Source organism: Zeus faber (genome assembly GCF_960531495.2).
Source record: "Zeus faber genome assembly, chromosome: 12".
Classification (NCBI taxonomy): domain Eukaryota; kingdom Metazoa; phylum Chordata; class Actinopteri; order Zeiformes; family Zeidae; genus Zeus; species Zeus faber.
In genome coordinates, this window is record NC_137196.1 from 21,134,667 (window position 1) to 21,153,678 (window position 19,012).

The 19,012-nt window shown below is 44.3% G+C and overlaps 2 protein-coding genes across 4 annotated transcripts; one reads left to right on the plus strand and one right to left on the minus strand.

Moving 5' to 3' along the window:
• Positions 1-678: 678 nt before the first annotated feature.
• On the plus strand, positions 679-9,773 carry LOC307237669 (serine/threonine-protein kinase MAK-like; the record flags this gene model as incomplete). Its single annotated transcript, XM_080010429.1, has 14 exons — positions 679-779; positions 1,857-1,911; positions 2,019-2,140; positions 3,470-3,552; positions 3,776-3,908; positions 5,320-5,491; positions 5,822-5,989; positions 6,666-6,980; positions 7,331-7,515; positions 7,686-7,804; positions 7,985-8,095; positions 8,936-9,010; positions 9,404-9,499; positions 9,616-9,773. The coding sequence occupies 14 exons, from the start codon at positions 679-681 to the stop codon at positions 9,771-9,773; spliced, it is 1,893 nt and encodes a 630-aa protein (XP_079866555.1).
• An 878-nt stretch (positions 9,774-10,651) lies between these two features.
• pak1ip1 (PAK1 interacting protein 1) lies at positions 10,652-18,137 on the minus strand. 3 transcript variants are annotated; one of them, XM_080011416.1, is made up of 13 exons: positions 17,868-18,137; positions 17,335-17,497; positions 16,911-17,031; positions 16,730-16,804; positions 15,832-15,884; positions 15,584-15,729; positions 15,261-15,358; positions 15,064-15,163; positions 14,628-14,757; positions 13,056-13,527; positions 12,785-12,871; positions 10,788-10,885; positions 10,652-10,688 (listed from the first exon to the last, which is right to left on the minus strand). In XM_080011416.1, the coding sequence occupies exons 1-10, from the start codon at positions 17,943-17,945 to the stop codon at positions 13,403-13,405; spliced, it is 1,089 nt and encodes a 362-aa protein (XP_079867542.1). In that variant the 5' UTR covers positions 17,946-18,137; the 3' UTR covers positions 10,652-10,688; positions 10,788-10,885; positions 12,785-12,871; positions 13,056-13,402. The 3 variants fall into 3 exon arrangements, with proteins under 3 accessions (XP_079867542.1, XP_079867543.1, XP_079867544.1); XM_080011417.1 differs by lacking the exon at positions 10,652-10,688 and having other exon boundaries at positions 10,792-10,889; XM_080011418.1 differs by lacking the exons at positions 10,652-10,688; positions 12,785-12,871 and having other exon boundaries at positions 10,805-10,889.
• Positions 18,138-19,012: the final 875 nt, after the last annotated feature.

Consider the following 19,012-nt stretch of genomic DNA (forward strand, 5'->3'; position numbering starts at 1 on the left):
TGTGATCTAGGACGCACCCCAAACCAAAAAAAGCTTGGCTGAATTGTTAAGGTGTGGCTGCAGGGTTACGTAACAACTGATAACACCGTCCTCGCATCGCTTTCCCTCTCGGAAACCCAGTTCACATTTGGGCAAGAAGTCCCGTCGAGTCCGACACTTCATCCCTGAATTAGGAAGGGCTGAATGCATCGCTGTCATCAAAATTGGCCAAACCATTCACTCTCGGCTTCCCTTGAGAGCACACCTGTGGGCACGGCTTCTCAAGAGGACATCTGCCTAATCAGTTTCCCCGGCCCCTCCTTCGTCTGGCATTAAGGCTGAGCCTGGGGTCGGTGACACAGAGTGGGGGCGCTTTTGCGCCAGCAGGCAGGAACAAAGCACTCTTGGTTTTCCGCTCTCCCTCTGCCAGCAAAGTCGTCGTACCGCCAAGTCACTGTCACCGTAGAGACGGGTGGAGGTTAGAGCTCACGTTTTACTTCCGCCGTTCTGCGTTTTTAAGTAGACGCCGGGTTTGATCGAGTCCGGTCAAGGGAGGCGGTGAAGGGGAAGCCGTTGTAGATAGAGGGAGGTGATGGTGCCCCCGCGCTCCTCGCCATGACTCACTCTGTCGGACTGTGTGGGGCTGTGGAAGGCTCGTCGTCGCTGAGGCGGGCGCAGGGCTCGGCGCCTCCCTGGAAGATGAACCGCTACACCACGCTGAAGCAGCTGGGCGACGGCACCTACGGCAGCGTGCTCTTGGGCAAGAGCAACGAGTCCGGTGAGCTGGTGGCCATCAAGAGGTGAGTGGGTGGGCTGCTTCTCTCTCTCACCCCCTCTTACGGGACATACTGTAATACAGTTTTTCGGTGGCTGGGGCCACATTATGTTTGGTCTTGCAGCCTTAATCCCATTTAAACCCCTTGGCTAAATGGCGTGAGGTGCATGAAGTTGCACGACCAGAATATACAGTATCGAAACCGTCTTCCAGATAAACTCTCGACCAAGAGTCTACACTTTGCAACCTAAATAGGAACGTTTGATTTCAGGATGCTACATCGTGTGATCTATCGTAATGGTGGCAAAAGAGCACAGATAAGTAGAGGCTTATTTCATGTGCGACCGCTGATCCATAGAAGTCACCATTATAATGGATGGTACACCCCGGCTCAGGGTCGTCTTCTTTTTTGTATTTATTTCACAAACTGCTGCTCGTAAGTCCGTCTTAAGCCGTAGTTAATAATGGATGCCGTCTCCGACCCGCACCGTTTGTAAATGTAAGGCTATAGTGGAAGGTGATACCACCGACGACGGCGAGAGGAGTGAAAGTGCACCGCTTCGTGTTGCCGGTGGGAGTGTAGGGAAGGCGGCGGGAAAGTGTCCAGCACTTAAAGGGGAAAAGACTGAGCAGACAGAGGAGGGCGGGGTGGGCGTTTAGCGCATTTGGTGATCGTCAACGGAAAGGACTTTCCGTTGACTTGGGTACTGAATGCAGTCGGCGTTTGGTGCGTTTGGGCGAACGCAGCCTGGCGGCGACACGAGTGAGCACCTGATCAGAGTGAAAGGTATTATGTTTATGCAGCAGTTACCTGCCGGGAATGACTCATGTTTCCTTCAGAGTAGTATACTTACATAAGTATTGGGAAAAAAACAACAGCAGGAAGGAAACATTCATCATAGATTCCCTCGTGACCAAAATAGTTTGTGCAGCAGGTATGACAGGCATTGTGTTCATTTTGACACGGTTAAAAAACACACTTCCGGCGGTGGAATGTCCTTCATGAAGAGGTTTAATTCACACCTTCCTAACTCTGATGTATTAAAATGTCCGCTATTATGAAAAAGCTAACAACACTTTTTTTTTTTTTTTTTGATCCCAGGATGAAAAGGAAGTTTTACTCCTGGGATGAGTGCATGAATCTCAGGGAGGTGAAGGTAAGAGTCCTCGAACTGGGCTGAGCTCCAGATGCCGTCCTGCTCTGTGGGTAATGGGGTTGATTTGGGTTTGGATGGGTGATGCCTGCGTGTTTCTTCCGTGCCAGTCGCTGAAGAAGCTGAGCCACGCCAATGTGGTCAAACTGAAGGAAGTCATCAGGGAGAACAACTGCCTCTACTTCGTCTTTGAGTACATGAAGGAAAACCTCTATCAGCTCATGAAAGCAAGGTAAGGCAGTTCCGTCGAAGGATGAGTCCACGCCTTTTCAACCCAGGCTTTGTTAAAAACGTCGGCTCCCGCCATTTATAACTGCGTCCCGCAAGCTCACTGAATGCGTTGCTATTGGGAAAACTTACCACTCTGCAGCTTCTCACCCTGCTTGAATGCGGTCCAATGGGGCAAAGGTTTAATCCTGGAGGGAAAAAAAACAAACCAAAAAAACATGTTAAATCTCCCTTTTGAAAACGGGAAACTCACAATATAGTCAGACAGTCTTTATATGTTATGGCGGAAAAATGTTTGCAAACAGTGTGATTTTGCCATTTTTCTTCAGGGGTTTTATTGACTCTCGCAGATCAGCTCTTTTGGCTGTATCCGCGCTAATGTAAGCGACTAGAAACAGGAAGTCACGCTTCTTCCTACCGACAACCTGCTGTAGTCGACGTTATGCTGTGGATGTACTGTAGATATTGCAAACAACTCGTTTTCAACAAAATGGGATGCTACTGTGACTGGAAACGTAAAAAAAAAAAATCTGCTGAGTCCGACAACAAAGTTTTGTTTTAGAATTTATTTATTTATTTTTCTTAAATTTTTAGTCTTTGTACCAGCTAGACATGCAGATTAGTCGATTTTCCCCATCTACTCCTCCAGCGCCTCTCATTAGAACGTGTCCGTTTGTAAGCTATTTTGGGTTGAAGTTGAGTCACCATGTGTCGGTCTTCATTTTGCAGAAACAAGTTGTTCCCTGAGTCAGTCGTCAGGAACGTGACATTTCAGATATTGCAGGGGCTGTCCTTTATTCACAAGCATGGTAGGTGGCTCTCCGCAGGGTCTTCCCGTGCCGACGGGGAGAGAAACTGAGTCTGTTTTCCCTGCAAAGCGGAGGAAGCCGTTGAACTGTAGGCAACTCCAGTTGACCTGTTATTAAAAAAAAAAATAATAATAATAATAAAATAAATAAAAATGACTCACTTTCTCTTTCAACTCACTGGGCGAGTCACCCCAAAGCCCAAACCCTTCAGAGGTTCCTCTCGACGCGGCCCTTTCCATTCCAAGCCCTGAGACGAGGAGGAGAACATTTTCGTCACGGACAGACTTGTCAAAAACACGGACTCATCGACTCATAAACACGTCGGGAAATTGGCTTTTTTTAAGTGTTGCCGGGCTTTGGTGTCACTCCCGCTTGGACGAGGCACCGCACATGCCGCTTTCTTTTCATCCTCTCTCTCTCTCTCTCTCTCTCTCTCTCTCTCTTTCTCTCTCTCTCTCTCTCTCTCTGTCTTTCTACCCCTTTGCCTGCCATTTTTTTGCCTTCTACCACCTCGCCGCTGCCAGGGAGGACAAGATGTTTTCTGAGAACGAAATAAGAAACATTTTGTCCCAAGTGTTGTCCGGCTTAGCGTTTGTGCGTAAGCATGGTAAGAGAGTCTCCTTCTCTTTTCCCCATTTCCCCTCTGTCACTTCCAGGTTTGGCTTGAGTGTGCTGTGATGGCTTCAAGTATCTTGGGATTTTTTATTTATTTATTTATTTATTTTTCACATTGTGACCGTGACAGTGACAGATATACTAATAATGATGCTGTCAACTAGTTTTTGAGGCCAACAAGGTTTTATTTGACCTCTCCCACCCCCCCCCCCCAGGTTACTTCCATCGTGATATAAAACCAGAGAACTTGCTCTGCATGGGCCCGGAGCTGGTCAAAATTGCTGATTTCGGACTGGCCAGAGAAATCCGCTCCCAGCCTCCATACACTGATTATGTCTCCACAAGATGGTGAGATATCAGCCTTTCTTTGGTACAGGAAACTCTCTCTCTCTCTCTCTCTCTCTCTCTCTCTCTCTCTCTCTCTCTCTCTCTCTCTCTCCCTCCCTCGCTCGCTCGCTCGCTCTTTCCGTCTTTCGACTATGGCCGATGTTGCTGAGGTGAAGAAGGTAGGACTAAAAGCAAGCCGTTGACGTGGCAGAGCGGCGGCACACAGGGTTATGTTAAGGTAATGGGAGAGCAGCTGAGTTAACTGGATCCTAACATGGAGATGTTAAATCCTCTGAGGAGACAGCGGGCGGGGCACACGGATCGCATGGTGGAGAAACATGTCTGGGACCAAACATGAATTTCCTTCTACCAAGAGAGTCCATGTTAATATTTTCAACGTATGCAAAGTTATCTTTTTGTTAAAATTGATTATATATATCTATATATATATCTATATATATTTATAGATATATATAATCAATATTTTAAAATGATACTCATATTTTATTATTAATTAGTTATATTATTATTATTATTATTATTATTATTATTATTATTATTATTATTATTATTATTATTAATAAATAATAATAATAATAATAATAAATTAATTATATTGAATTAATTATTTTTATTATTTTTTATTGATTTTATATTTATATATATATATATATATTTAAATATATAAAATATATTTTAACAAAAAGATAACTTTGAATATGTTGAAAATATTCAAATGGCCTCTATTTCTCATAAAAACCAGAGCTACAAATAGGAATGGGACAATGTTTTGGCCCTGTTGTTATGTTAATGGAGATGGGAATGTTTACCCTGAACATGAACCTTTGGCAGCAAGCCAAGAAGACAGCTTTTTTTTGTTTAGACAAAAGACAAAAACGGCTTTTAGTTCACTAGCCCCTGAAAAATAATTTCAGATGAAGTTTTGACATCTGCCAAAGTGTCTGGTAGAGCAGACAGGATGACCAGTTACTACCAGACGCCAAACATAAACCACTGGACCGGTCCCTTTAAAGGCTTTGGAAGGCCGTCTGGGAGGGAGGCCCGGAATCTTGTGGGAATTGGAGGTACGTGCCAACTTTGGTCAAAATGGTATAGAAGTACTTTGTCTCAATGACTTGTATAGCACGTATATGTCTATACATTTTGTATTGTTTTAATGTTTAATGTCTGGGCTCCTCTCATCTGAGGTCTTGTTTATACTTGATGCACTGGCTTTCTTGGGAATAGATTTTAACATGAGCTAAGTAGGAGAGAGCGTCAACAATGTCTCGGAGTTCCTTCCCTGGGAACTGCGTTGTGACGCTGTCTCACATAACAAGGCTTAATTTAGCTGCGGAGGCGAGTCATTTGTCACGTAAATGAGTAGAGCGTTTCAGTTTTTGAGCCTGCCCCTGTGCCGTCGGCCGTCCAGGTACCGAGCGCCCGAGGTTCTCCTCAAGTCCAGCTCCTACAGCTCCCCCATCGACATGTGGGCCGTGGGCTGCATCATGGCCGAGCTCTACACACTCCGCCCGCTGTTTCCCGGCACCAGTGAGGTGGACGAGATATTCAAGATCTGCCAGGTGCTGGGGACCCTGAAAAAGGTTGGCGAGGGCATGGGCAAATAAGTACTTATTTATCTCAAAATAATCTTCAAGCTGTGAAGATTTTCCATATTTCCACTGTTTACTGGAGATTTCCATGGTGGTAGAACATTCACCAGTTACAATTAGGATGCTCATCAATAAATTCTGTGAAAAAAAAAAACGTGTGCATAAAGCACAGATGACATCCTCATCCATGACACATTTACATGTAACATCACAACACGGTGTCTTCTCGTGTTGTTGATAGACACAATGAAAGTGCGGGGGGGGGGAATGCAGCATACAAACACCCACTGTTTTTATTTCACACATTCTTTGCCATCCCAGTCAGACTGGCCTGAGGGCTACAACTTGGCCACCTCCATGGACTTCCGCTTCCCCAAGTGCGTCCCCACAAGCCTCCGGTCGCTGGTCCCCAATGCCAGCGAGGAGGCCGTGGCTCTGATGAAGGACATGCTGCAGTGGGACCCCGACAGGAGGCCAACGGCCGTGCAGGTGCCTTGCAGAGGAATGGAGTCGGGTTTAAAACGGTGTTAGCTGGAATAAAACGCCTTGGAGGTTTCAAGCACCAGGAGTCTGTGGTATCTGCTCTCTCGTGGGAAGCTCAGTCAGACCGACTGTGCATACCTGCACAGCGGTTGTCAGACTTTTAATACCAGAGTCAAGGAACAGTGATAAAATGTAAAACATTTTAAAAATAGATCATACCTGTAGAAAAACAACGCAACACAATGGAACAATTAACAAAAATGAAATATGAAATAATAAAAAATAGAGATATATAATATGTAGATTATTTATATACATATATATTAATAAATATTAAATATTAAAAAAAGGTTATAAATGAAAAGAAAGTCCTCAAACAAATCCAACAAATCCCTAATACTTTGTATTTATACACACACAACACACTGTGTATTGCCCTTGGAATTGTATGTTGTGTGTGTATACAAAGGACCATGAGATAAATAGTCAATAGTGATTACTGCCCATTATGTCTTTTATGTGGAGGTTTATTTGTATATATCTCATATTTATTGGGTGGTTCATCCTTATTCAACACTGCACTCTACCGCTTTTTTAGAGGCAAATTAAAACTTTGACCCATGAAGAATTCAGCCAGTGACCTTTTTGAACCCATCATGTGTTGTGTGTGTGGCCTGCTCAGGCTCTGCGGTACCAGTATTTCCAGGTGGGCCAGACGCTCGGTCCTCCTGCTAAACACTCGGAGCAGCAGCAGAAGACGCAGAATAAAGAAACGGACACCGACACCGAGCCTCTAGCTCTCTGCAAGGCCTGCCCGGAGTCGCGCGAGGCCGATGTGCACCGGCCCGAGCCCCAGATTTCACTCGGCAGCTTTCGCCCTCAGCCGCTCCAGCGGATCCCCCTCCCCCAGGAGACCATGGACCACAGCAGCCTCCTGGCGGACCCCACCGCAGAGGAGCAGCCCGAGCCGCACGACCTGGTGAAGAACGGTCACTCAGTGAGTTACCGGCCTGAAACCTTCCACTTCAGGCTCCTAAATACTGGTTTCTACAGCCTGTCGTTGCTTGAAAAATGAATCATAATGGGACGATTTTTGTGCCGAAGTTATTTATTTAAGGCACTCTGAAGAGTTGGACCGCTTCCGTAGAATTATAAATTAATAAATTGGCATTCCCTGCAGAATCTGACACTGCATTGATGTTGTACCGTAAATGATGGATCTTCATCTTCCAAGCAGCTAGCACCGATGATTTTATCCGGGAACCCTTTACTTGTGGGTTTCAAAAACTGCCAATATGGTCGACGTGAGAGGCGTGGAGGGACTGATGATCGACGTCTTCATCACAGAGGGCAACGGCGCCGGGGGCGGAGAACCTCGTCGCGGGGATCCGGAGCGGTCGCAGGCGCTGGGGACGGACGTCGGTCAAGCCCTCCGACCCCTGGGACGAGTCTGACGCCGGCGAGGCCGGTGGGTCCACCTCCAAAAAGCCCACCATCGGCTCCCCGAAGGACAGGGCGCCCGAGGAGTCCAGGTGAGGAAGCGTTTCGCTCGTCCGAATCTGACCCCTTCCTCCTTCTGTTAATTCCCTCTGATACTATTTAAGTAAATTATAACGTTTTTGTGCCTGGTCAGGTTTGTTTATTTATCTTTGCTCTGTATACCACACAAGGCATAAATCGCTTGCTCAACTTATTTTTTCAGATTAACGGATTCAAAGCATCATAACACAAACACTATAATGAAGCCGCCCCGGCTGAACCGAGCAGAGACCACCTCCTCTGCCAAGCAACACTACCTCTGCCAGTCCAGATACCTCCCTGGTAAGACCACGCACGCCGCCCATTATGTCACAATCGACCCCTTCTGTTCAGCGGAGGTTTTGTTTTCGGAGGAAAACAAAAAACGAAAATACACCGCAATATATGCCTCCGACAAAAACAACTTGACATAACCGGTGTCATCTCCAAACCCAGACCATCTTGACTTTTTTTTCCTTTCAGGAGTAAATCCAAAAAACGGCTCTTCACCAGGAGGCCCAGCGTCGGAAGGAAGTGTCCGGGGCAGGGCCAGCGTCGCCACGCGCCGGGGCACAGGATGTCCCCCCGACAAAGGCAAGGAGCGCTCGGAGGGGACTCGCACCAAATGACACCGCTCTCTCAGCGCCTCCACCTGCTTGCCGGCAGAGCGGTGGGGCGATCGCTGACAATGACCGACCCTTCTATGCAGCCCCTATTTGGGGACGCCACTTAGTGCGGCCGCCGGTGAGAGGGCCCCGTCGAGTTGACCGAACTTAAAAAGCAAATAATACAGAATGTAATGACCTCGAACGACACGATGACTCAATTATTAACAGCTTGCCAAATGCGGGTAAAACCGACACTGTGGTTTAACTACAGGAGATTATTACAACGTGGCGCAGATAAAGGAAGACGATCCCAAAGCCTTGTCCTAACGCTGCCGCCAATTTCATGCCGGTTGGCTGGAACACCGCGTTTCAAACGAGCTCAGGCGTCCGCCTTCTAAAGAGGAAACGTGCATTATTCATGATAATGCGTGACCCTGAAAGCACATATTGCTTCTCCTTCATCACTCATTCATGGGATCAGGGGAGTATTAAGACAGGCGGGCCCGGGATCAGATGTCCACCCTCGGACTGAGGCCGGAGATCACAATCAAACTTTCCCTCTGAAAAGTTTTGCGTCTAATTGAGGAAAGGGAATAAGAAAAAAAAAAGGAACTGAAATGATCCAGCGCGTGATTTGAGCGCGTATTTGACACATCGGTACATTCCACAATAAATACGAAATGACAGCAAAAATCCATTCATATTTGCATCCCATTGATCGGGCTGATGTTGCTATCGCTGTTGTGGCCTCAAATAATACGTTGTTTTTTTTGTTTTTTTTCCATTAATTCAGCCTACTGACAAACTGACCCTGCATTATTTCCAGGGGTCTTCATGAGCCCCAGCTTCAACCCAGCGGGACAGAGGATCACGCTGGCACCGATCCAAGACCCCTGCCCACGTGAGTCTTAACAGGGAACTGGTTGTGTTACCAGCTTAACAGCCTTTTTTGCAACTTAAAAATAGAGTTAAATAAAAATGAAATAAAATATATGTACACATGTAAACAGAAACTAATAGCGAGTAGCACTTTTACAGCGGACTACGTTAATGGACAGGTGGCGGTGCGACGCATATGGTAAAAGTGCATATGGTATTGTTACTATACCAGGTGTACACAGTAATGCATATACAACAGCTTAGAGAACACTTGTCAAAGATCGCCGTAGGACCACGAAGACCCAGAGTCGGGACGTTCGTAGCATTTACCGGTTGCCTCTTGGCTTTAAAACGTGTGTGGGAGTCACCCTCTGGTTCCGTGTTCACCGTGGCTCCGTGTGTCTCTCCTCTCCAGTTGATCTTTCGCCGGCCGCCGATCTCAGAATCGACTCTCAAGTCAAACCATCGGGAAACAAGCCTCCCTCAAATAAAAAGTCTCATTTCAACGAAGGTAAATATATACAGTATTTTGTTGTGTGAAATGGGTAGGTAGTTGGTGGATGTTCAGTAGATCTATCGCGACCACATATTCCCATGGTTATTACTTTATTTTCCATTGAGTCTCAGAGCATGCGAGCAGACCTGTGAAACCCAAAGTTCCCGGATCCAGCAGCAGCAGCAGCAGCAGCAGCAGCAGCAGCATTGTGATGGGGACCAACAACCTGTCCAGGAGGCCAGTGCACGGGCGGGTCGACTGGACCGCCAAGTACGGAGGCCATCGGTAGCGCGGGTGACAGGAGCTTGTGCGGGGGAACGGGTAAACTACACTTTGTGCCAGAAAAAGGGACTGAACCATTCCAAGCTGTCATCTACCAAGTCATAGTGGTCGTCACGTGTCAACTTCTGTAATTTACCCAGTGTTGTAGAAAGGTCTGGTGAGTTTATTTATTTATTTTGTTAGGGGGGGGGGTTATTGAAATTAAATCTTTAGTTATTGATTGCATTTTGATTGTCATAACTCAGGTTGTAGTTTATTTCAAATGTCTATACATACAAAACTGTCTAGGGTTCATCATAATAATTCTGGACATTCACATATATTGGAGCAACAGCATAGTAACACAGCCTTATAAAGTGTAAACTAACAGACAAGCAGCATCACTTAAACAGGTACCAATTTAAAGATTTACAAAAAAAAATACACTGGTGAATATTTTTGATATCCATTTACTTATCTCAACCAACATATTTCTTAGCCGTTGCCATAATGTACTGGAATATATAGTATACTGAAGGAATGTCTGTAAATAGCATTAAAGTGTATTATTGACATAGGTTATTTGTGACACTGTACTTAAGTCTTATTTGTTCAAATGACACAACATAAAGTTGTACAACGTTCAATTTCATGATGACATCATGATTGATGTGGTTTCATTAGCGTTCCAACCACAATCCTCCCCACCATCAATGCGCTGTAAAGAGATTAGTTCATTAGACGGGGAAGTACTGAAACTCGGCAATGTCCGGTGAGCTTCATTTCTGTCATTTTAAATCTATGGATGCCTAATTTCACTTACGCTTAAATCAAATACTGAGTGCTGGACGTTACCTTGTCAAGGCCATCAGACCAGCTGGCATGAACTTCCAAGAGTTGAGAAATCTCATTCCCATCACAACCGTCAGTGTGGCTGAGGTTCCTACAATCATTGAGGGAAAACATGATGTCATTATGTGAATGAACATGCCGCTTCTGGAACGTGATGTAAACAAAAAATAATAATAATATTACAGCTCACCTAGTGAAACCCAAACATTCTTTGAATTTTGAGATGTCAGATAAGCGCCAATCCCGGCCAGGAGTCCAAAAATGAGCCCTGCGACCAGAGAGGTGACACTCCCTGTGGTGGAAATACGTTCTCTGTGACCACTCATGTATCACACTACAGAATACCTAGCCATAATCCCCAATAGGAAACACATACATAATGTACATAATGCAGCCTGTGCACTATAGAGAGGTTTCCCAGCAACACCCATTGTGATATATGATATCAGAGAAGGGGAAAGGACAGAAACCAGTGTTGCAGAGAGGGGGTGAGGAATGGTTAATTGTTATGCAGTAAACGGCTGTAATCACAACGTCTATGTGTCAAATACATAAAGGTAAACATATGAACTGTCTTATTTCATCATGTTGAATAAGGGAAAACATATTGGAACTGGGTGATTACATTTAAGTTATTTACAAGAAAGTTGTTTTAATAGTTTTTTTCCCAGCATGTTGCAAAATTTCTAAATATTGAAAATAATCACAACACCATCCAGATGGTCCCGTATTGTTTTCTGACCCCTATTATGCGCACCCTCGATTATAACAAGGAACCCCTTATATATTACACTGTAGACCTAAATAAGTAGGCTGTCTCCAAAGGACAACTAATGTTATAGACCAGCGGTTCCCAAACACTTTTGGGACCCTAACAGACTAAGCTCTGGCTGAGGAATTCCTCCTCCCTAACGATGTTACTTAAACCTTCCTGACAATGTGGAAAATCTAAAAAAAAAAAAAAAAAAAATAGATGTATACTAATTATTAGTCAGATAATATACTGTATGTGTTCTGGGATGTACACATGAATTATATTACTTTTTAATGAGAGCGAGAGACACACACACACACATCAGTCAAAACATTAAAATCACCACTAATAGTTCAAGTTTAAGAGATTATTTGTCACATACATATACATACGGTCATACATATATGCAGTGAAATGTCATGACACCCGGTGATTACGCACAATAAGCTCTATAAGCTCTGAAAATATTAAAAGTGTGCGTAATCGCCACGATAACCACTAATATTGTGTAGCTCCCCCTCTTGCCGCCAAAACAGCTCTGACCCGTGCAGGCATGAACTCCACAATACCTCTGAAGGTGTCCTGTGGTATCGGGCTTGTTGCTCCAGCACATCCCATAGATGCTCCATCATATCGGAGCCTACCCCTGCCCATCCACATGATGTAGAAGAAAGTGTAATTCATCAGATCAGGCCCCCTTCTTCCATTGCTCCATGGTCCAGTTCTGACGCTCACGTGTCCATTGTAGGTGCTTTCAGTGGTGGACAGGGGTCAGCATGGACACTGACCGGTCTGCAGCTACTCAGCTCCATACGCAGCAAGCTGTGATGCACTGTGTGTTCTGACACCTTTCTATCACAGCAGCATTAACTCTTTCAGTAATCTGTGCTACAGTAGCTCTTTTGTGGGATCGGACCAGACGGCCTAGACTTCACTCCCCACGTGCATCAACGAGCCTTGGGCGCCCATGACCCTGTCGCCGGTTCACTGGTTGTCCTTCCTTGGACCACCTTTGGTAGGTACTAACCACTGCATACCGGGAACACCCCCACAAGACCTGTTGTTTTGGAGATGCTCTGACCCAGTCGTCTAGCCATCACAATTTGGTCCTTGTCAAAGTGGCTCAGATCCAACCGCTTGCCCATTTTTCCTGCTTCCAACACATCAACTTCAAGAACTGACTGTTCACCTGCTGCCTCGCATATCCCACCCCTTGACAGGTGCAAATGGAATGAGATGAGACATGTTATTCACTTCACCTGTCAGTGGTTTTAATGTTGTGGCTGATCAGTGTGTGTGTGTGTGTGAATATATATATATATATATATATATAGAGAGAGAGAGAGAGAGAGAAACCACATGGCACTTTTTGTAAGGGCCCTCAGCCAGAGCTTAGACATCCAAGGGGCCCTTGTTATAGACAACATCCATACCTGCCTTGAAATAACCTACGGCCCCCCCTGTAGACACCAGAGCAGCGTAGCAGAACCCAACCCAGTCCATGGCAATCATCCAGCAGCCTGAGCAATGAGCACAAAACAATCACAGCCACAAAATTCCCGGTTCAAATTTATGCAGCTACATCAATATGTCCAACAATACATGTTTTTAGAATGGAGAAAATAAAGAAAATGAATAAAGAATAAAGAAATAAAGAACATTTTACCTGATAATGAATCAAGAAAATGAATAAAGATCTTTTACCTGATACAGTATTACAGAAAAGTTTGTTTGCAGCAACTTGTTGCTGTTGTGCTGTGTATTAAAAATACTTCCGGGTTCAAACTACTTCCGGGAACATTTCAAAATAAGAGTATATCCGTTTGCCCTCCGTGTATTCCGAATTGAACTTTTTATAAAAATAAATAGACCGGAAATGATTATTTTGTAATTTATTATATAATGTATATTAGTCATCAACTCAGCCCGGTGAGATCAAAATATACTCCACACAAGATGCATGCTGTGCTTTCTGCAAGTCAACTGTACACTTGATCACCTCCTGGTGGTAAATGTCTCACATTAAGATACAACCAGAGTAGAAGATGTTTTTATTGCTTTTTCTGTTTCTTTCCCCCCTTCTTCTTGTTCTTCTTCGGTTCACTTTCATCTTCGATAACAACAACTTCCTCTGCAATCTTGACTCTCCTCTTCCTTGAAAGCTCCTGGATAATCTCTGTATGAGAAAGACAGGAAGAAAGTTCTGAATGGCAATATGAATGGTAATGCATTATTATTATTATTATTATTATTATTAATAATAATAATTACCAAAGTTAACAATTAATATAATGACATGAATAAATGCAAAGTTAAAGTAGAGTAGTCCACATCATAAAGTAAAGTAGTCCACATCACAGAGGACTTAACATGGACTGTACATACAGACACTCTGGTGAGAAAGGCGAGGCAGCGTCTTTACCACCTCAGGCAGCTGAGGAAATTCCGGGTCTCAGTGAGGATCCTCAAGTCCTTCTACTCTGGAGCAGTGGAGAGCATCCTGACAGGCAACATTACTGCCTGGTTTGGGAGCTGTACTGCTCAGGACAGGTGGGCCCTGCAGAGGGTGGTGCGTTAAGCTGAACGTACCACTGGAACTACCCTCCCCCCCTTGCAGGAGTTATACACCAGGAGGTGTAGTAGCAGAGCCCGCAGCATCATGAAGGATCCTCATCACCCCAACAACGGACTGTTCCAGCTGCTCTGGTCAGGCAAGGGCCTCCGCAGTCACACAGTGAGAACAGAGAGACTGCAAGCCATTCGAACTGTCAATGCTGACCTCACCAGGGGTCCTCACTGAGCCACACACATAGGCTCCACTACCTTACCGTACTATATGTAGCCTACTGTACCGCATACTGTGTCACTGTTCAGGGTTGTTCGTGATGCTGTATTGCTGCGCCGTACTGTTGTATACTGTGCTGTATTATCCCAAACACTACCTCACTTTATTCACATGCCACTTTAATGCACATATCTGTATATACATAATTGCCTATTCCATATACATAAGCATATTCCCTCTATCTATTCCATTTTATTTCATTTGATTTTATTGTATTTTATTTTATTCTATATATTTTTATTTTTATTCTATAAGTATTCGACTTACTGTATTACGTATTAGGAGTCAGTTAGTTGGTCTATTAGAAAGAAAATTTTCCTAGGACATATTGTGTGTTATCATATTGTGTGCATTACATTTCACTGCATATATGTATGAAAGTATGTATATGTATGTGACGAATAAACCTCTTGAATCTTGAGTTGCACTACCTTGTGATGTTGTTGCCTTTGCATCGGGCTCCTCCAGAGGCTGCTGTATGGACGAGGGTTTCCAAACGGCGAGGCACGTCAGTCTAGCGGTTGTGTTCACCTTTCCAAGAAGAGTTGGTGGCTGTAGGTCCTTGAGGACGAAAGCACCACACAAGATAACTGTTAAGGCCTGCCTTAACAGCTTAACAGCCTTTTTTGCAACTTAAAAATAGAGTTGAATAAAAATGAAATAAAATATATGTACACATGTAAACAGAAACTAACAGGGAGTAGCACTTTTACAGCGGACTACGTTAATGGACAGGTGGCGGTGGGACGCATATGGTACTGTTACTATCTACTTATACAACACAATGCTGCATCATTTAAACATCATCACTACCATAAACGTACAAGAAAAATATTTCATGCAGTCAATGCAAAATAAATGACTTGCCTCTTGTATTTGGAGTTTCCACATTTTTATGAATCCGTCATTTGATGCTGTAACCAGAACACAGAATTCCTCCATACTGAAACTCTCAACAGCCTTAACCCTGGAATTAATTTGATGAAAAGCTGTTACATGTAAATAGGGACTGATGCTGAAAAGCACAGAAATAGAAAACCAAAAAAATCAAAACAGGGATTTACCTGGTTTCATGTGCCGTGAACTCACAGAGACATTTCTCAGTTCCAACATCACATAACCTCACAATCTCATCATCTCCTGCGATGGCTAGGATAGAGCTCTGGAAATAAGCAGCAAATAGAAAGTGATACCTCTATTTTATGTGTGTTTATAGTATATGATCTGTGACCTATGAGGAGACAAAGCTGTCAAGTAAGACAGGTTGGCAATAGCTAGCAATCGCATTTAATTTCACCCTATCCGACATTAAACAATGTGTCTAAGCCCTACCAAAAGTAGTTGAAGACAATTTTACACCAGTCCGAATTAATACAAGGGAACTTACAGTGATGAACTTAATGGAGGAGATCCTCTTGGGATTTGTGATTGTCCCAACCAGCAAGGCGGTCTCCAGGCTGTAAATGTCCACTTTATCATCGATTACCACCACGTATTTATCCCCATCTGGGGACCATCTGACAATCTGTGCATCTGACAAAAAAATCAAAGCAAAACGTAATATCAGAAATAAAAACAATAACTTCAACAAAACAATCCGTCCTCAACTGTCAAATGATAAAAGAGAGGACATACTCTGCTTTATATTCTTGATGAAGGCTGATCTTCCGTCAATCAGATTCCACGTTCTAAAACACAACAATCACAAACGTTCATTGTAACACATTTCCGTGGCGTGATTTGTCCAACCCCGAGTTCAGACTACGTGATTCTGGCTCCCCCCCCCACTCGCAGTCACTTTTTTGGAGATCGCAGACAAAAGTCCGAGATCGCAGTCGAATCGGCGCTCGCTCCCGCGATCACTGTGTGTGAACTGCAAAAGATGCGATCCGAATGCTTGCTGCGAGCTCGGCGTGCCTCGCAGACGCCCGAAACATATCAAGCAGGCTTCATATCTGGTCCTGTCGGGGAGCCATGCAACGAGCTACAGCCAATGAGAGCACACAGGGGGTGAGGGTAGGGGAGGAGGCGAGAAGGAGACTGAATCGCACCGGAGCAGCAGCCAGAACCACATGCAACACAACAACTGCAACGTGGCTACAAGATATTTTATAAATAAACTGTCATCAAAATTTTTCACCAGTTTGACATATTTTATAATATTATAATGAAATAATAACAACTAATCAAACAACTTGAACTGCTTGTTTCTGGCAGACCCCCATTGTGGACAAAGAAAATATAAAAAATCCTGTCCCGCGCATGGTATCACTTCTCGCGTGTATTTTCGTGACGAAACGTAGCAGGGAGACCAGACAACTCATCAGGAATTCCTCCTGGTGAAAGCTCTTGTAATGTGTGACCCCCTGTCGCGGATGAGTCATGAGGTGTGCAAACCACAAAACTGCAAGATTCCCGATCACAAGACATAGAGTTGTGTAGTGTGAACAGTACAGTGATCTGACGACTTTGAAAGTCTTCTAGTGTGCCCATGGCGTGACCGACTTCCCCAATTGAGTTCCATTGTTTTTACCTGAGTGTTTTGTCTGTGCCAACGGAGAGTGCAAGTTTTCCAGAGGGATGGATGGACAACGATGACACCTGGCCTCTGGGGAAACAGAAAGGCGCCATGCGAATGACGACAAAATTTTGTCAGTTTTAACGTGGTGACAACCAAGTGCAGAAATGGTGCCACGGTCACTTTTATTACTTACTTGTGAGCTTTAATGGACTTCAGGCACTCCCACTTCTTTGTATTCCACACACAGATGAGGCCGTCCTCTCCTCCACTCAGCAGATGAGAGGTTCCATAAAACTCAAGGCAGGAAACGGTTCCTGTTCAAAACAAGGATGTCCGTGTCAGTCACATGAGATAACCTTTATAGACATGCGCGTAATGGGCAATAACAGCAGACAATGCTTGTGTACACTGTAAATTTATTTTTCCTCTTGCAGATCAGTCTGATCATCTGGAGTAACACATTTACAACCACTATATACACACACTGCACATTGTTACAACGATAACATTTTAAGATTACGTGTTTTTTGTCAGTCTTGACACTAGTCTGAAGCGCCCAGGACATTTTCCATTTAAATATCTTTACCCACGCTTCCATCACAACGGCCTATTCTTACCGTCGTGATGAAGCAATGCTCCGTGTTCCGTCCTCTTCTTCATGTCGTAAAGCTGGATGGTCTCATCTTTGCTTCCTGTGACGATGAACCTCTCGCTGGTCGCCACAGCTGAGATGGAGGCGGTGTGGGCGTGGTGTGTGAAGTCTGCCGTCGCCGTCCACTCCTGGAGAACGTGGACGAAAGAGGAGCCGAGTGCTGCTTTTCCTTGACATGCGAGCGTTCATCATGACCACCAGATAGAGCTAAACCAGTCAACATTTTGCAGTAAGCGCGCCCTTCCTAAAACAGATCACGTTCATTTAGAAGGCAGTTTAAAAAATAAGAATAAAAAAATGCAATACATATGCATTCTTCAGAAGGGTACAACACAGACATAACATTTAACGTAAAGTACATATAAGTGATGGGTGCATGAAGGAGGTAATACAGCAATGTAGCTGATGTAATATTTACAAGGTATCCCATTGACTTGCAGTAATAACATCAACAAATCAGTGGTAACTTGTGTAGAGCGTCTACGTGTGTGGACTTACTGCTTCTTCAGTGTGAAGCCTATAACCGAAGGCGATCTGCTCATAGCTCCCAGCGACCACCTCCACTAAGGGGCCCATGCTGCCACTAGCAACTGGGTTCAAGTAGTTCAGCTGCGGTCCCCGGGTGGTTTTAGAGTTTAATATCGAACGCCTTAAAATCGAATAAAAATAAATAAAAAAAATCCAATGAGCGTTTTGGAGCAGAAAATTTTCGGCAAACTTCGAGATATTACAACTTTATCCAAAGCTCAAACATATCAATCCAGACGCAGAAACACAGTGTACACAACGTGGAGGCGTCTGCGCATGCGCAAACGCGTGCGCTTCCACTCGCTTCTTCCTCTTCTTCTACGTTATTTTCCGTTTAACGGCGGGTGGCAACCAGCGTTAAGGTGCATTACCGCCACCTACCATGTTGGAGTATGAACCACGGTTATCTATTGTCCAAAAAAATTATATACATATATATATAAAAAAAAAGAATAACTTTAGGTCACTGAAAAAACATTACTTTGATCAGCCCAGTTTCTTTCAAATAATGGAAGACTCCCTAACCGGATGGCAAATACATTTTCGCCTCCACCCACTCACAATCCTGAGGGATGTTTGTTTATGAGGTTCAGTGTTTTGTTATGTCGGGTATGCCCTACCGCCCTCAGCCCTGTTGCCATGTTCCCCTCTTACAGTAGCTGACCTCCCTGGCCTGGGCCCAACATCTTGTGTCATCCTGCGTTTGCTGTTTCCCAACTGTGTCGCCTCTCTCTGAGGAGGTTTCTTTTTTTTTATTATTATTCCTTTAACTTCAAATTTACTGAGTGAAATGCCCATGATCTCCTCTTGTTTCAGCGCTTTTTTTTGGTTTTGTTTGCCAATGCATCTAGTTTCATTGCCCTTTACCCCTCTGTGCGCCGGTACCCACAAACACAGTATTAAAATATTACTACTTTTAAATCGGTTACAGAGCTTCAAATACTCTGCCAACTGTGAGATACAAACGACTGCGGTGACATTCCTGCAGAACACTAATCTGTACAAACACGATTTTGTAATTCGTTCCATCCACTGTAACGCAGTTGCAATCGCCATCATCTCGACTGTATAAACGGACAAATGATCTGTTGTTTCATTTAGCAGAAGCGTAAGGC

Excerpts from the sequence above, each read along its gene's own strand:
- pak1ip1 (XM_080011416.1), bottom strand. The coding sequence starts at position 17,945 with ATGGGCCCCTTAGTGGAGGTGGTCGCTGGGAGCTATGAGCAGATCGCC. Across the intron at positions 15,164-15,260 it reads TTCACGGCACATGAAACCAG|GGTTAAGGCTGTTGAGAGTT; the intron begins GTAAATCCCTGT and ends AATTAATTCCAG. Across the intron at positions 14,758-15,063 it reads GGAAACTCCAAATACAAGAG|GACCTACAGCCACCAACTCT; the intron begins GCAAGTCATTTA and ends TTCGTCCTCAAG.